This window comes from Diceros bicornis, chromosome 25, assembly GCF_020826845.1.
Source record: "Diceros bicornis minor isolate mBicDic1 chromosome 25, mDicBic1.mat.cur, whole genome shotgun sequence".
Lineage (NCBI taxonomy): Eukaryota > Metazoa > Chordata > Mammalia > Perissodactyla > Rhinocerotidae > Diceros > Diceros bicornis.
Genome location: NC_080764.1, coordinates 23664856 through 23679755, shown reverse-complemented (window position 1 = coordinate 23679755; position 14900 = coordinate 23664856). Strand labels below are relative to the sequence as shown.

At 35.1% G+C, this 14900-nt stretch overlaps 1 protein-coding gene across 2 annotated transcripts in view; it reads right to left on the bottom strand.

Moving 5' to 3' along the window:
* The window catches only part of ANKS1B (ankyrin repeat and sterile alpha motif domain containing 1B), a 758303-nt gene that overhangs the window by 149005 nt on the left and 594398 nt on the right, over positions 1-14900 (bottom strand). Inside the window, exons 13-14 of one of the 2 annotated variants that reach the window (XM_058568586.1) lie at positions 5923-6512; positions 4143-4215 (exon numbers count right to left, since the gene is read on the bottom strand). In XM_058568586.1, coding sequence (XP_058424569.1) covers positions 4143-4215; positions 5923-6512 — 663 coding nt within the window. The remainder of the gene's footprint in view (positions 1-4142; positions 4216-5922; positions 6513-14900) is intronic. The other variant, XM_058568587.1, reaches the window with a different exon arrangement.

Below are 14900 nucleotides of genomic sequence, written 5' to 3'. Positions count from 1 at the left end.
TACATAACGTGAGGTATTCAATATAATGAGTGCTACTGCCAGTGCCAATTTGTTTGGCATTTAAATCTGGTTTCCAGTGGGAAACCAGAAGTTATGCTTGTGAAAATTATGCATTAATATTATTCTGAGTGAGAACCTAAGGGACTGACTTAAAATTAATTCAGTAGATTTTATTTACTTTTATTTCTATCTTAGTCCTGGACCATTGAGGTTGCTGGATAAGTTTCAAACTACCATGTAATTGCTGAGGAAATTAGAAAAAAAAAAAAAAGAGGTAGGTGCTTTCTATGAGTGGAACTAGTTAGATGATTCACAGAGACTGCTCAAACTTTGAGTGGTTCATATTTATAGGAGTGAAGATGAGAGTATTCCAAATCTCCTCCTGATCCAATAAATATTTTGTTTACAGAATTCTTGAAATTGCAAATGTGCAGGTGAAGGGAAGGGCAAACAAAAACTTTGAAACAAAATGGGCAAGAGCATGGAAAATTTAATGCTGATCTTTGATCCTTCATGTATCCCCATTGCTTATGATTTTATTCTCTCAATCATCTTCTGAGGTTTTTAGCAACAATCATCATATATGCTCATAAAACTATGCAGTTCTGTTAAAACCAGAAATAGTGCTTGGCTCAGTGGTCTTCCAAAGCAAGAGTCTAGAGACTGACATACTAGGTAAAGTAGTATTTCCTCTCGCTCATTCTAAAATTACCTCCCATTAATTTCATTGTACATCTTTCCCGCTGTCAAGCAAAAAGAGGATATTCACATTTCATAAAAATAATTTAGACCATTTAGGTGTTGGGAAAACTGGACAGCCACATGAAAAGAATGAAAGTAGACCATTATCTTACATCATACACAAAAATTAACTCAAAATGGATTAAAGATTTGAATGTAAAATCTGAAACCATAAAACTCCTTGAAGAGAACATAGGCAGCATGCTCTTTGACACCATCTTAGCAGTATCTTTTTGAATGCCATGTCTCCTCAGGCAAGGGAAACAAAAGGAAAAGCAAACAAATGAGACTACATCACACTGAAAAGCTTCTGCACAGCAAAGGAAACCATCAACAACATGAAAAGACAACCCACTAACTAGGAGAAAATATTTGCAAATCATATATTTGGCAAGGGGTTAATTTCCAAAATATATAAAGAACTCATACAACTTGACAACAAAAAAATGAAAAAATCAAAAAATGGGCAGAGGATATGAATAGACATTTTTCCAAAGAAGATATACAGATGGATAATAGGCACATGAAAAGATGTTCAACATCACTAATTAGCATAATACCCTAAGCAAAATAAGTCAGACAGAGAAAGACAAATACCATATGATTTCACTCATATGTGGAAGATAAGCAAAGAAACACATAGATATGGAGAACAGATTGGTGGTTCCCAGAGAGGAATGAGGGTAGGGGGCAGGGAAAGGGGTGAAGGGGCACATATATATGGTGACGGATAAAAACTAGACTAGTGGTGGTAGACGCAATGCAGTCTACACAGAAGCTGAAATATAATAATGTACATCTGAAGTTTACACAATGTTACAAACGAACATGACCTCAAAATAGTTTAGACCATTTACATCAATAAATTTTAGATTTTTCTGTTTGTTTTTTTTTTCTTTTGCCAGGGTACTCTGGAGTTTTATGCTGTCTTTTAGTAACTACCTTCTCTGATACCAACTGACTGTTAGGCTTGTTATGACCTGCATTCCAACTGACACATCACAACAGTTTCAAGGAATACAGCAAATTTAACAAGAAGACTGTGAGATTAGTTGACATCACAAGGTTCTTACAGAAAGGGCTGGTGTGTTTATCTTGGTATGCCCACAGTGTCAAACACAATGTCTCCCTCATGGTAGGGCAAGGGGGAACTAAAATTTAATACAAATCTACATGTGTCAGACTCTACATATATGCCATTGCACGTCTCCACAATGATCCTATATTAATATCCCCATTTCTGTCGATGAGAAAACTGAGTGAGTTGCCTGAGATCAAGCAGCTATTAAAAGCAGAGCAGAGATTTGAATTCACATCTGTCTGACTTTTTATTTCATCATGTGATTTCCCAACCACATTCTGTACCCAACACATTATTTGTGGAATGTCAACTTCACCATAGGGTTGTTCATCACCTCTCTAGTTTTATCTAGCTTTGAGAGGCAAAAGCCTGCAGCCAGTAAAGCTGTAATTCACAAATGGCCTAACAGCCAATGGGAATGCCACATGTTATGGTGAATCACTTAGTGCACAATTAGTGTGTAATTGAGAGGTGAGAATTAAGGCGCATACAGCACCAGCCTTTGTTAATAATAATGATGCTTTGGGGACTGAGTCTCTACTTCCATTTTCATTATCATTGTAGAAAAATAGTAAATAAAGGCAGTGGGTAGGATGGCGGTATGAGAGGTGAAAAGAGGAGAATTAAGGAAAAATAATCTGTGGATTTGTTAACCATTAAAATGTCCTTCAAAGGCAGCTTTCCCTGAATGGCATTGTTAACATTTACCCTTATTTTCATTATAATAATGTTTATGATATTTTTACAATTCTATGGTACTACCTGCTTAAAGAATTTTAGAACATTAGAGTGACGTTCAATGTCACCTAAGTCTCCCGATAGAGAAGCACTAGGTCTCTGCTTGAATATTCTCAGTATTGGGGAATTTACTATTGATAAGAAAATCAATAGTCACATAAATCAAAACTCTGCATTCCTACAGCTTTCTTGAAATTATTCTGGAAGAATGTCTGAAAGGACTATGTGGCAACATACATTCCTAGGCTAGTTCTTTGGATACTAGAAAAGTCCTCAATGTTTATCAGCATTTTTGTGTGAGAGACCTGGCTATACACGCTATCACAGAGCTAACATCATACTTGCATCACCAAATATATGAACACAATTTTGATACTTTTTTCATAACTTTTTAGTTTCTAAAATCTAAAACAAATATGCATTTCAGAAAAAAATATTCAGCCTTTTAAAAAATTATCACTTAATTAACATGGGGCCCAGCCATATTAGAATAATTAAGTTCTTGCTCCAGCATAGGAGAAATGAATGAGGTGCTTGTACAAGGGTCTCATTTAGACCTGAATATTCCCTTCAGTGACTGAAAGCTAGATTTCAATGTTACTTCTTATCCACTCAGGCCCAGTGCACCATAAGAAAACCATTTTCCAACTTACCTGTGCTTAAGAGTCATTTGGAATGCTGTTTAAAAGGCCCTGGTGACCAGTAAAAGTATCACAAAGTCCTGTAACTGTTTACCCTATGACATATTGAGGCATCTCTCTCACAGACCTTATTCTTATTATCTCTACAGAAACATTAACTATCACTACTAACTTAAACATGAGTTCTCCTGAGAGCTTAGAAATTATCACTCCAAATTTTATAGACCTATCTAATCCAGTTACACCACTACTTGGTGGCAGGGTAGAAATGGAGCAGGTCTTTTGACTCGTTCCAGAAGAGAAGTTTCTTTTGTATGAATATTACTGTTATTTTTAGGTCTAGCTATTTGGCATCGTCCGTTGGTATTAAGCAAAAAGTCTTCAAAGAAAGTTTCAAATGGCCTTCCACTTGGAGCTTTAATTGTATGGAGAAAACAATACTTCATGAGGGTAAAACATTAAATAGCAATTGCAAAACTATTTGTGAGACACTCTGCTAGGTATTCTGGAATACATGAAGATGAGTAACACATAGTTCTTGCCATACTGGAGCTTAAAACTTGGGAGAAGTTGTTAGTCACTTTGGCCAGGATGAAATGAGACATTTCACTGAATGAGAAATAGTAGTATATTAAGTCATTTAGAACATATTTGAAACACTTTGAAGTGCTTTATACTTAGCTCTACATAAAGTTGAAACTCCATTAATTTTAACTGGCATAGTAAAATAGCACATGGGAAAATACTTCTCGATTTGCTAAATCAACATACTTATAATTGATGTTGTTTAGAGGTCACCGTTGTTTGATACAAGTGGAAGGAAATAATTTGTAGCTCCTGTTATTATGATAAAACATGAAATTATCTAAAGACTCCTATCATTTTCTAGCTAGTTCTTGAACACATTTATTCATTACAACATAGAGGAGAGGTTTTCTTACTTGTGGTCTCACCATTTATTTCTTTCAGTCCACTGTTAATTCCAACATCTATAGAACTCATTATTTTGTCAATCTGCAAGAAACAAAACCATATAAATGAAATATTACTTTCACTTTTAGCATTGCATTTTAAAGAAACTTTCAAATGCCAGAAGCATATATTCTTGATATTACTACCGCTACAATACCATAATTAAGAGACTGACAGAGAAAGGTTTATTGGGAAGCAAACATCTTTTGATTACTTTTAAAAATATTAATTATGTTTCCCTTTCTTAAACTCTCAAAATCAGCTTACCTTTTCTTTGTATTTCCTAAAATAAACTTTGTTTGGACCTACATGGGTCAGTAAGTTAGCAAATGTGTATTCTTTAAACTCAGGAGGGGGAGAGGTTGAGGATGAGTCTATGTGACAACGTCTGTCCTCTTGAGCATCCTTTCTCTTCTATCTGAGAGCATGCATCTCATCTGACTGGTGAAGGGGCAAGTTTCGGTTTGCAGGCAGGGCCACGGGAACCAAGTTCTTACTAAATGGTTTGATCAGCCACAGCCAATTTGTGGCATGCAATTACAAGAATCTAGGCATAGAAACAACTTAATTCTAAGAGATAAGTTAAATGTTAATTAAACCTGCCTCGTTCCAAAAAGGACTTCAGATGTTATTCACAGAGTCAATAAATATAAGAAATGGATAGACTCAAACAAACTATCAATCTACTAGAATGGAATTCATAGGAAGATACGACTGTCTAAGCTTTAGCCATTTATAGTTTAATCTCCTTCCTCATGATTCTTGCAACCTGAGTAAGATAGCAGGTTTCAGAAAGGACAATGTGCATTTCTTAAATGTCCCATTTTGTTCACTCTGAAACAGATGCAGAGAGATAAGTGATTTTCCCAAACAGCTCAATTCAGAATGTCAATATCAGAACCATTTCCATTTCTAGTTCTCAGAATACTATAGTGACCTATTGTGCTTAAAAACCTAATCCAACTGGCACAGTCTTTTGAGAGACAAAATGTGACATGTTAGAATGAAAGCCAAGAGACAATGTGGTCCATGCTTTGTAGAAATTCAAGAAAAAGCAACAAACTTTATTATTTTATGATGTAGCCTCCTTGGGACAAAGGATGATATTTCATAACCTTACAAGACATTTACTTTCTGAGTAATTCTATGAAATTACAGACTTTGTCTTTAAGTGGAGCGTAAATTGGTGATACTTGACTCCAACACATTTTTTCTTTAATGTCTCTCTGATAATTGTAAAAGGGAAATATTAGGTAGTTTGTGTTTATTGTATGGTACTTGGAGAAGAGTCAGGGGTATTCTGTTTACCATTAAGGTTAAGATCATAAGGAGTACTTCTGAAAATATACGATATTTTAAGAAGGGAGATGAGCTAACAGAAAGTTTAGCAAGCAGCAAAATGATGCAGAGCAGCAAAAATACAAAGGTTTTTCTCAATTTGTCAGCTGCAGTGCTTGGTAGGACATAATGTGAACATTCTCTTGTACCTCATAGCTAGTTATTACTTCTGCTTGATACCAATTTCTATGGAAACAATAGATTTCCCCACATGTGTGGAACTGTGTTTGTTTTCACCCTTGTTGCGAAATTATCATGTATTACCCCTGGATCCCTTCCCTTCCACTTGGAGCTGTATGTATTTGTTAATATTTCTTTTTGCCTCTGAAAGACTTAAAAAGCTGAAAATCCTTCCCCAAACCTCCCTCGACTCTAAAGCCTTATATAAAGAATAACAAGAACAAAGCTTACTTCTTCCCATTCAGAAGTGAAGGATGGTGTTCTTTCAGAATTTCCTTTAGAACTGGGTTCAGCAGTTGAAGATTCACTCCAGTTAACTCTTGATGTTTTCTCATTTGAAGGGTAGGCAATGAGATCAGAATCTGATTTAGAGACATTTTTTGATAAATGCATGTCGATCAGGGCTTTTGGCAATGACCTTATTCTCCCCAGGGTACAGGCTCTCTCCACAAATCCCCCTGTGTTCACAATCCACTGGTCCCCATTCCGGGATCCACCCCTAGTTGTTCTTGTGCCAACAATAGTATGGTTTTCGAGTTGGTTGGTTTTTTTGTGAAAAATTGTTCTACTAACCACTTTGGGTTTAATTTTCTTTACCAAAGGTTCTGAGTTATTTTCTATTGGAGATTGCTTGAAAGGCAAAGGACTATTTGCCAAACTGACTTCATCTTGCCCTTCTTCACGTTCATCTCTTTTCCCATAGAGATGAAATGGATTTTCAGGGGACTCACAGGCTGGAGAAGATCCATGGAGAAGGCCTGCAAATTGCCCAGGATCATATTCTTTTGGGTGATCATTGTCTTCCTGTTGAGAGAGGTCATCTGCAAAAGGGAGGAAAATGTCAGGATGCTTGTTTATGAAGGATTCCAAAAGCTTTGATACAATAGCGGTGCCCTTTCCAATTTGTGCAATGTCCAGACATTTGATTTATTGTTACACAGTGATATTCTCACTTTATGAAATACCCATGACCCTACAGAGCGTATATATAAAATGAATTTGTGTGTATGTGTGTGTGTGTCTGAACCAGATCTTCCTGATATACTTTAGGGTGCATTTCAAAGGTATGAATTGGGTATTAATTGAGTAACTGCATACCCTTTTCCCTTGTCTCCAGGGCGTATGTTTTATACTGGATTTTCTTAAAGTGAAACATCCACATCCAAACTTGCAATAAATGAATCATTGTGCAGTGGACATCAGGCAGGTAAATCAAAATCATACACAATGATACCCCTCTGCCCTTCTACCAGCAAATAAATTTTTAAAAATCTTGAAATGAAGTATAACCAGAAGTAATTTAAGGTTAATAGTCCTGATAGTGTTACTTTAAATATAAAATTGAGAATAATTCTACACAGATTACATAATTTAAAGAAAAAGGATTTGTTCAGGCTTAACACAGGCAAACAATGCAATCCATAATATCACTAAAAAGTAAGAGTCTTTTATAAGAAATTGATGGTGAGCTATTAACACAAAGCCATCTTTTTCTTTCTTCTCTGAAATAACATTAGTTATTCTTGAATTTTTTCAGATCTTTGAAAATGTAATGTAGAAAAGAAACCAAAGAAGAATAATTTTTATTTCTTTAAAATTTTTTCTAAGGCAAAATATAAATATTCTTTGAGATTTAAAATGACCCTTTTTATGACCTAATTTGTCTTTTAAAGATATACTGTGTAAAAAGTTGGCCAAAAACTTAGCATAGGAAGTCAGTTTACTTTTTTGACTGGTCATTTTAATTAATACAGCTAAATATTTGCCAAGATCAAAAGTTAAATTACCCAATAAGCCCATAATCCACTCTTGTGAAAAAGTCAAATATAGCATTGTGGTATAATAACAACAAATCTAAAGCTGACTTGCTGAAAGTGACTCCCACACTGCCCCACCTGGTGGGTGGCCCTGGCCAGCACTGGAGTCCCTCCTAAGTGGCTCCAGCTATGGGGTACCAGCCCCATACACCAGCGCACTTGCAGCAATCATGGCCCAGGCACAACAGGAGGGTGCATGCAGTCTACACAGAGGACACACCTGGAGAACCTGGCTCTGGTGACCAAGCGGGATTGCACTACTAGGGCCTATGGGATACCTTCCACATAAGGCCACCTCTTCAAGACTGGGAGACACAGCTGATCTCCCTAATACATAGAAACAAACACAGAGAGTTAGGCAAAATCAGGAGACAAAGGAATATGTTCCAAACAAAGGAAGAAGACAAAACCTCAGGAAAAGAACTAATTGAAATGGAGACAAGCAATCTATTAGATAGAGTTCAAAGTAATGGTCATAAAGATGCTCATCTAACTTGGGAGAAAAATGGATGAATGCAGTGAGAACTTCAACAAAAAGAAAATATAAAAAAGAATCAATCAGAGCTGAAGAATATAATAACTGAAGTGCAAAATACACTAGAGGGAATAAACAGAAGAATAAATGATGCAGAAGTATGGATCAGTGATCTGGAAGACAGGGTAGTGGAAATCACCCACTCAGAACAGCAAAAAGAAAAAAGAATTTTAAAAAATGAGACTAGCTTAAAGGGACAACATCAGGCGTACTAATATTCACATTATGGGGTCCCAGAAGGAGAAGAGAGAGAGAAAGGGACAGAAAATCTATTTGAAGAAATAATGGCTGAAAACTTCCCCAATCTGGTGAAGGAAATAGACATCCAAGTCCAGGAAGCACAGAGAGTCCCAAATGAGATAAACACAAAGAGACCCACACCAAGACACATAACTAAAATGTCAAAAGTTAAAGATAAAGAGAATCTTAAAAGCAGCAAGAGCAAAACAATTAGTTATAGACAAGGGAACCCCCATAAGACTATGAGCTGATTTTTCAGCAGAAACTTTACAGGCCAGAAGGGAGTGGCATGATATATTTAAAGTGCTGAAAGAAAAAACTTACAACTAAGAATGGTCTACCCAGCAAGGTTGTCATTGAAAATTGAAGAAGAGATAGTTTCCCAGACAAACAAAAGCTAAAGGAGTTCATCACCACTAAACCAGTCTTACAAGAAATGTTAAAGAGACTTCTTTAAATAGAGGGGAAAAAAGGCCATAAGTAGAAATAAGAAAATTATGAAAGAAAAAAAATCTCACTGGTAATGGCCAACATATAGTAAAGGAAGTGGATCAACCATCTATAGCTTGTTTAAAGGTCAAAATACAAAAGTAGTAAAATCATCTATATCTACAACAATTAGTTAAGAGATATACAAAATAAAATATGTAAAATATGATGTCAAAAATATAAAGTGTGAGTGAGGGGAGTGAAAATGTAGTGCTTCTAGAATGTGCTTGAATTGAAGTGACCGTTAACTTAAAATAGACTGCTATATACATACATTATTAAACCTGAACCTCATGGTAACCACAAACCAAAAACCTATAATAGATATCCAAAAAGTAAAGAGAAAGGAATACAAACATAACACTAAAGAAAGTCATCAAATCACAACAGAATAGAGTAGAAGAAGAAAGGCACAGAGAAGAACGACAAAATCAACCAGAAAACAATTAACAAAATGGCAATAAGTACACACCTATCAATAATTACTTTAAATGTAAATGAACTAAATGTTCCATTTAAAAGACACAAGGTGGCTAAATAAATAAAAAAACAAGACACATATATATGCTGCCTGCAAGAGACTCACTTCAGATCTAAAGACAAACACAGACTGAAAGTGAAGGGATGAAAAAAGATATTCCATGCAAATAGAAACAAAAGGAAAGCTGGGGTAGCAATACATATATCAGGCAAAATAGACTTTAAAACAAAGACTGTAACAAGAGACAAAGAAGGGCATTACATAATTATAAAGAAATCAATCCAACAAGAGAATGTAACACTTGTAAATACCTATGTACCTAACATAGGACCACATAAATACATAAAGCAAATATTAATGGACATAAAGGGAGAAACTGACAGTAATTCAATAACAGTAGGGGACTTTAATACCACATTTACATCAATAGATAGATCATCCAGACAGAAAATCAACGAGGAAACACAGGCCTTAAATGACATTTTAGACCAGATGGACTTAATAGATATATACAGAACATTCCATCCCCAAACAGCAGAACAGACATTCTTTTCAAGTTCACCTGGAACATTCTCAAGGATATATCACATGTTGGGCCACAAAACAAGTCTCAATAAATTTAAGAAGATTGAAATCCTATTAAGCATCTTCTCTGACCACAACAGTATGAAACGAGAAATCAATTATGAGAAGAAAACTGGGAAAAACACAAATACCTGGAGGCCAAACAACATGTTACTAAACAAAGAATGGGTCAATGAAGAAATCAAAGAGGAAATTAAAAAATACCTTGAAACAAATGAAAATGAAAACACAACATTCCAAAACCTATGGGATGCAGCGAAAACAGTTCTAAGAAGGAAGTTTATAGTAATACAGAGCTACTTCAGGAAACGAGAAAAATCTCAAATAAACAATCCAACCTTACACATAAAGGAATTAGAAAAAGAAGAACAAACAAAGCCCAAAGTTAGTAGAAATAAGGATATAATAAAGCTTAGAGTGGAAATAAATGAAACAGAGACTTAAAAAAAATAGAAAAGATCAATGAAACTAAAAGCTGGTTCTTTGAAAAGATAAACAAAATTGATAAACCTTTAGCCAGACTCATCAAGAAAAAAAAGAGAGAGCCCAAATAAATAAAATCAGAAGTGAAAGAGGAGACGTTACAACTGACACCACAGAAATACAAAAGATCATAAGAGATTACTACAAACAATTATAGGCCAATGAATTGGACAACCTAGAAGAAATGGATACATTTCTAGAAACATACAATCTTCCAAGACTGAATCAGGAAGAAACAGAAAAAAATATGAACAGACCAATTAGTAGTAATGAAATTGAATCAGCAATCAAAAAAACTCCCAACGAACAAAAGTTCAGGACCAGAAGGTTTCACACGTGAATTCTACCAAACATTTAAAGAAGAGTTAATAGCTTTCCTTTTCAAACTACTCCAAAAAATCAAAGAGGAAGGAACAATTCCAAACTCATTCTACAAGGCCAGCATTACCCTGCCACCAAACCAGGCAAAGATACTACAGGCCAATATTCTTTATAAGCATAGATGGAAAGATCCTCAACAAAATATTAACAAAGCGAATTCAACAATACACACAAAGGATCATAAACCATGATCAAGTGGGATATATTCCAGGGATGCAAGGATAGTTCAATATCTGCAAATAAATCAATGTGATACACCACATTAACAAGGATAAAAAGGATAAAAATCATATGATCATCTCAATACCTGCAGGAAAAGCATTTGACAAAATTCAACATCCATTTATTATAAAAACTCTCAACAAAGTGGGTATAGAGGGAACATACCTCAACCTAATAAAGGCCATATATGACAAACATACAGCTGACATCATACTCAACACCAAAAAATGGAAAGCATTTCCTCTAAGATCAGGATCAAGACAAGGATGCCTACTCTCACCCCTTTTATTCAACATAGTATTGGAAGTCCTAGCCACAGCAATTAGACAAGAAAAAGAAATAAAAGGCATCCAAATAGGAAAGGAAGAAGTAAAACTGTCACTATTTGTAGATGACATGATACTATATATAGAAAACCCTAAGGACTCCACCAAAAAAAATTAGATCTAATAAATGAATTCAATAAAGTTGCAGGATACAAAATCAATATACAGAAATCGGTTGCATTTCTATACACTAATAATGAACAATCAGAAAGAGAAATTAAGAAGAAAATCCCATTTACAAGTGCATCGAAAAGAATAAAATACCCAAAAAAGAATTTAACCAAGGAGGTTGAAGACCTGTACCCTGAAAACAATAAGACGTTGGTGAAAGAAATTGAAGACAACACAAATAAATGGAAAAATATACTATGCTCGTGGATTGGAAGAATTAATATGTTAAAATGTCCATACTACCTAAAGCAATCTACAGATTCAATGCAATCCCTATCAAAATACCAATGGCATTTTTCACAAAACTTGAACAAATAATTCTAAAATTTTTATGGAACCACAAGAGACTCTGAATAGCCAAAGCAATCTTAAGAAAGGAGAACAAAGTGGGACGTATCATGCTCCCTGATTTCAAACTATACTACAAAGCTATAGTAATCAAAACTGTATGGTACTGGCAAAAAAACAGACCTATAGATCAATGGAACAGAACAGAGAGTCCAGAAATAAACCCACACATATATGATGAATCAATCTATGACAAAGGAGGCAAGAATATACAGTGGGGAAAAGATAGTCTCTTCAATAAATGGTGTTGGGAAAACTAGACAGCTCCATGCAAAAGAATAAAACTAGAACACTTTCTTACGCCTTATACAAAAATAAACTCAAAATGGATTAAAGACCTCAATGTAAGACCTGAAACCATAAAATTCCTAGAAGAAAACATAGGCAGTCAGCTCTTTGACATTGGTCTTAGCAATATTTTTATGGATCTGTCTTCTCAGGGAAAGGCAACAAAAGTAAAAATAAACAAATGGGATTACATCAAACCAAAAAGCTTTTGCACAGTGAAGGAAACCATCAACAAAATGAAAAGGCAACCTATTGAATGGGAGAAGACATTTGCAAACGATATATCTGATAAGGGGTTAATATCCAAAATATATAAAGAACTCATACAACTCAATATAAAAAAAACAAACAATCCAATTAACAAAAGGGCAGAGGACCTGAATAGACATTTATCATAAGAAGACATACAGATGGCCAACAGACACAAGAAAAGGTGCTCAAAATCAATAACTATCAGGGAGATGCAAATCAAAACCACAATGAGATATCACCTCACACCTATCAGAATGGCTATTACCAAAAAGACAATAAATAACAAGTGCTAGAGAGGATGTGGAGAAAAGGGAACTCTTGTACACTTTGGTAGGAATATAAATTGGTGCAGCCACTACGGAAAACAGGATGGAAGTTCCTCAAACAATTAAAAATAGAACTACCATACGATCCAGCAATTCCACTTCTGGGTATTTATCCGAAGAAGGATAAACAAAAACACTAATTTGAAAAGATATATGCACCTGTACGTTCATTGTAGCATTATTTACATTAGCCAAGATATGAAAGCAACCTAAGCATCCATCGATAGATGAATGGATAAAGAAGATATGGTACAAAATACAACGGAATATTACTCCGCCATAAAAAAAAAATAAAATCTTGCCATTTGCGATGACATGGATAGACCTAGAGGGTATTATGCTAAGTGAAATATGTCAAACAGAGAAAGACAAATACTGTATTATTTCACTTATATGTGAAATCTAAAAAACAAAACAAATGAACAAACAAAACGAAACAGAAACAAATTCATAGATACAAAGAACAAACCAGTAGTCGCCAGAGGCGAGGGAGGTGAGGGATGGGTGAAACAGGTGAAGAGGATTAAGAAGTACAAACTTCCAGTTATAAAATAAATAAGTCATGGGGATGTAATGTACAGCATAGGGAATATGGTCAATAATATTTTAATAACTTTGTGTGGTGACAGAAGGTTACTAGTCTTATCAAGGTGATCATTTCCTAATGTATATAATTGTTGACTCACTATGTTGTATGCCTAAAACTAACATAATATTTTATGTCAATTATACTTCAATTAAAAAAATTTTTTTAAAGTTGACTTGCTGATTTACACTTTACAGAAGTTAGTTAATATTACAAACCCAAACACCAAAGTTTTTATAAATTAACAAATAACATTTAATAGGTATGTGCTATTTACTAGGCACTGAATTAGAGGTTATATTTACATCATCTCATTTGATCCTCATGACAATCCTGTGAAATGATTAATAAGAATCATGATTTTCTGATAGAATGAGATATGGCCAGAATATTAAATTTGCATATTTAAACAAACTGGCAACCACAATAAGTCTCAATAGATATTTGCCCAGATGATACTGCAGACAAATTGACTTTACTGAAGTTTGGTCCCAGGTCCCTATATTGTTCTCTCCCTTGGAGCTGATAGGAGCAGATTTGTTCCTAGTTTTGCATATCCCCAGAACTCTCCCTGGTTTCTGTTTGGCTTTTCCAAATAGAAGATGTGCCCCTACCCAGAACTATCACAACGACATTCTGAGATAGAAGAAAGAAGAGTGATAGGAAGAGAGGTCCAAGAGACAACAATCTGAAAGAGAAACCATCTGCACTCATCCAGTACTATTATAATCAGTTTATCTTCCCACAAAAACTCCATCTCGTTCTAGTGTAGCAACACTATGTCCTTGATAATTCCCTTTTGTCCACCCCTTACAACAGAGACACTGCTTGGGGTAGAGTAGTGGGTGGAGAGTGAGGCAAGGCAGCTTTGAATTCTCTTTAAAAGCTAGAGTGCATGGCCTATTATATCCATTTTTCAGAAGTCAAAATTAACACTGAGACAACTTAAGTTGCTGAAGTTTCCCCAGCTAGTAAGTTATTAAGCTGAGATTCAAACTAAGGTCTATCAGATTCCCATATCCATCAGCCTGGAAAATATATAACTATTAAGATAAAAGAACGACCTAGAGTTCCAGGATAAGCAAGTAGGTTTTTGTGGAGAGGGACATGTTTCTCCTGTTTATGACTATTTCTGGAATTTGGGAAAAGTGGACTAAAAGTTTTTTTTGCTTCATGGAGGTAAGCTAATATTATGAGGGAATAAAACCTGGCATTCTGTTCTAATTTATTTTCTCTTTTTTCTACCTAGACTATTTGGATCCCTGTAGGGATTTACCACATAAGCTGGTTGGTATGGGATGACAGTAATGGGTAGATAATGTAGAAGGAAGGAGGAACTCTAAAACAAGGACCTTTAGAATTTCACTTTCAAAGTTGCTGAATAAGGCTAAAGGGTTTGAGTTTGCAAGGAAAATTAAAAAGAATCAGCCTATCGTGGGAAAAAGATTCTATAAATCTCCATAGAGAGGTTTCTAAGTTCATGATAATGAGAGTTTTAGGGGCATAACGTTGTTTAAAAGTTTTCTGTGAATACTATTATTAGGTTACCATCCTGTCTGTGGTGTGACCAAAATGACTATAATCACAACCCCAAAATGCTTTATATCGTCCAAGTCCTCTAGTCACCAGCAGTCACTTCCCTAAGTAAAAGAGAATTAAGTTATTAGCTTATAAGCTTA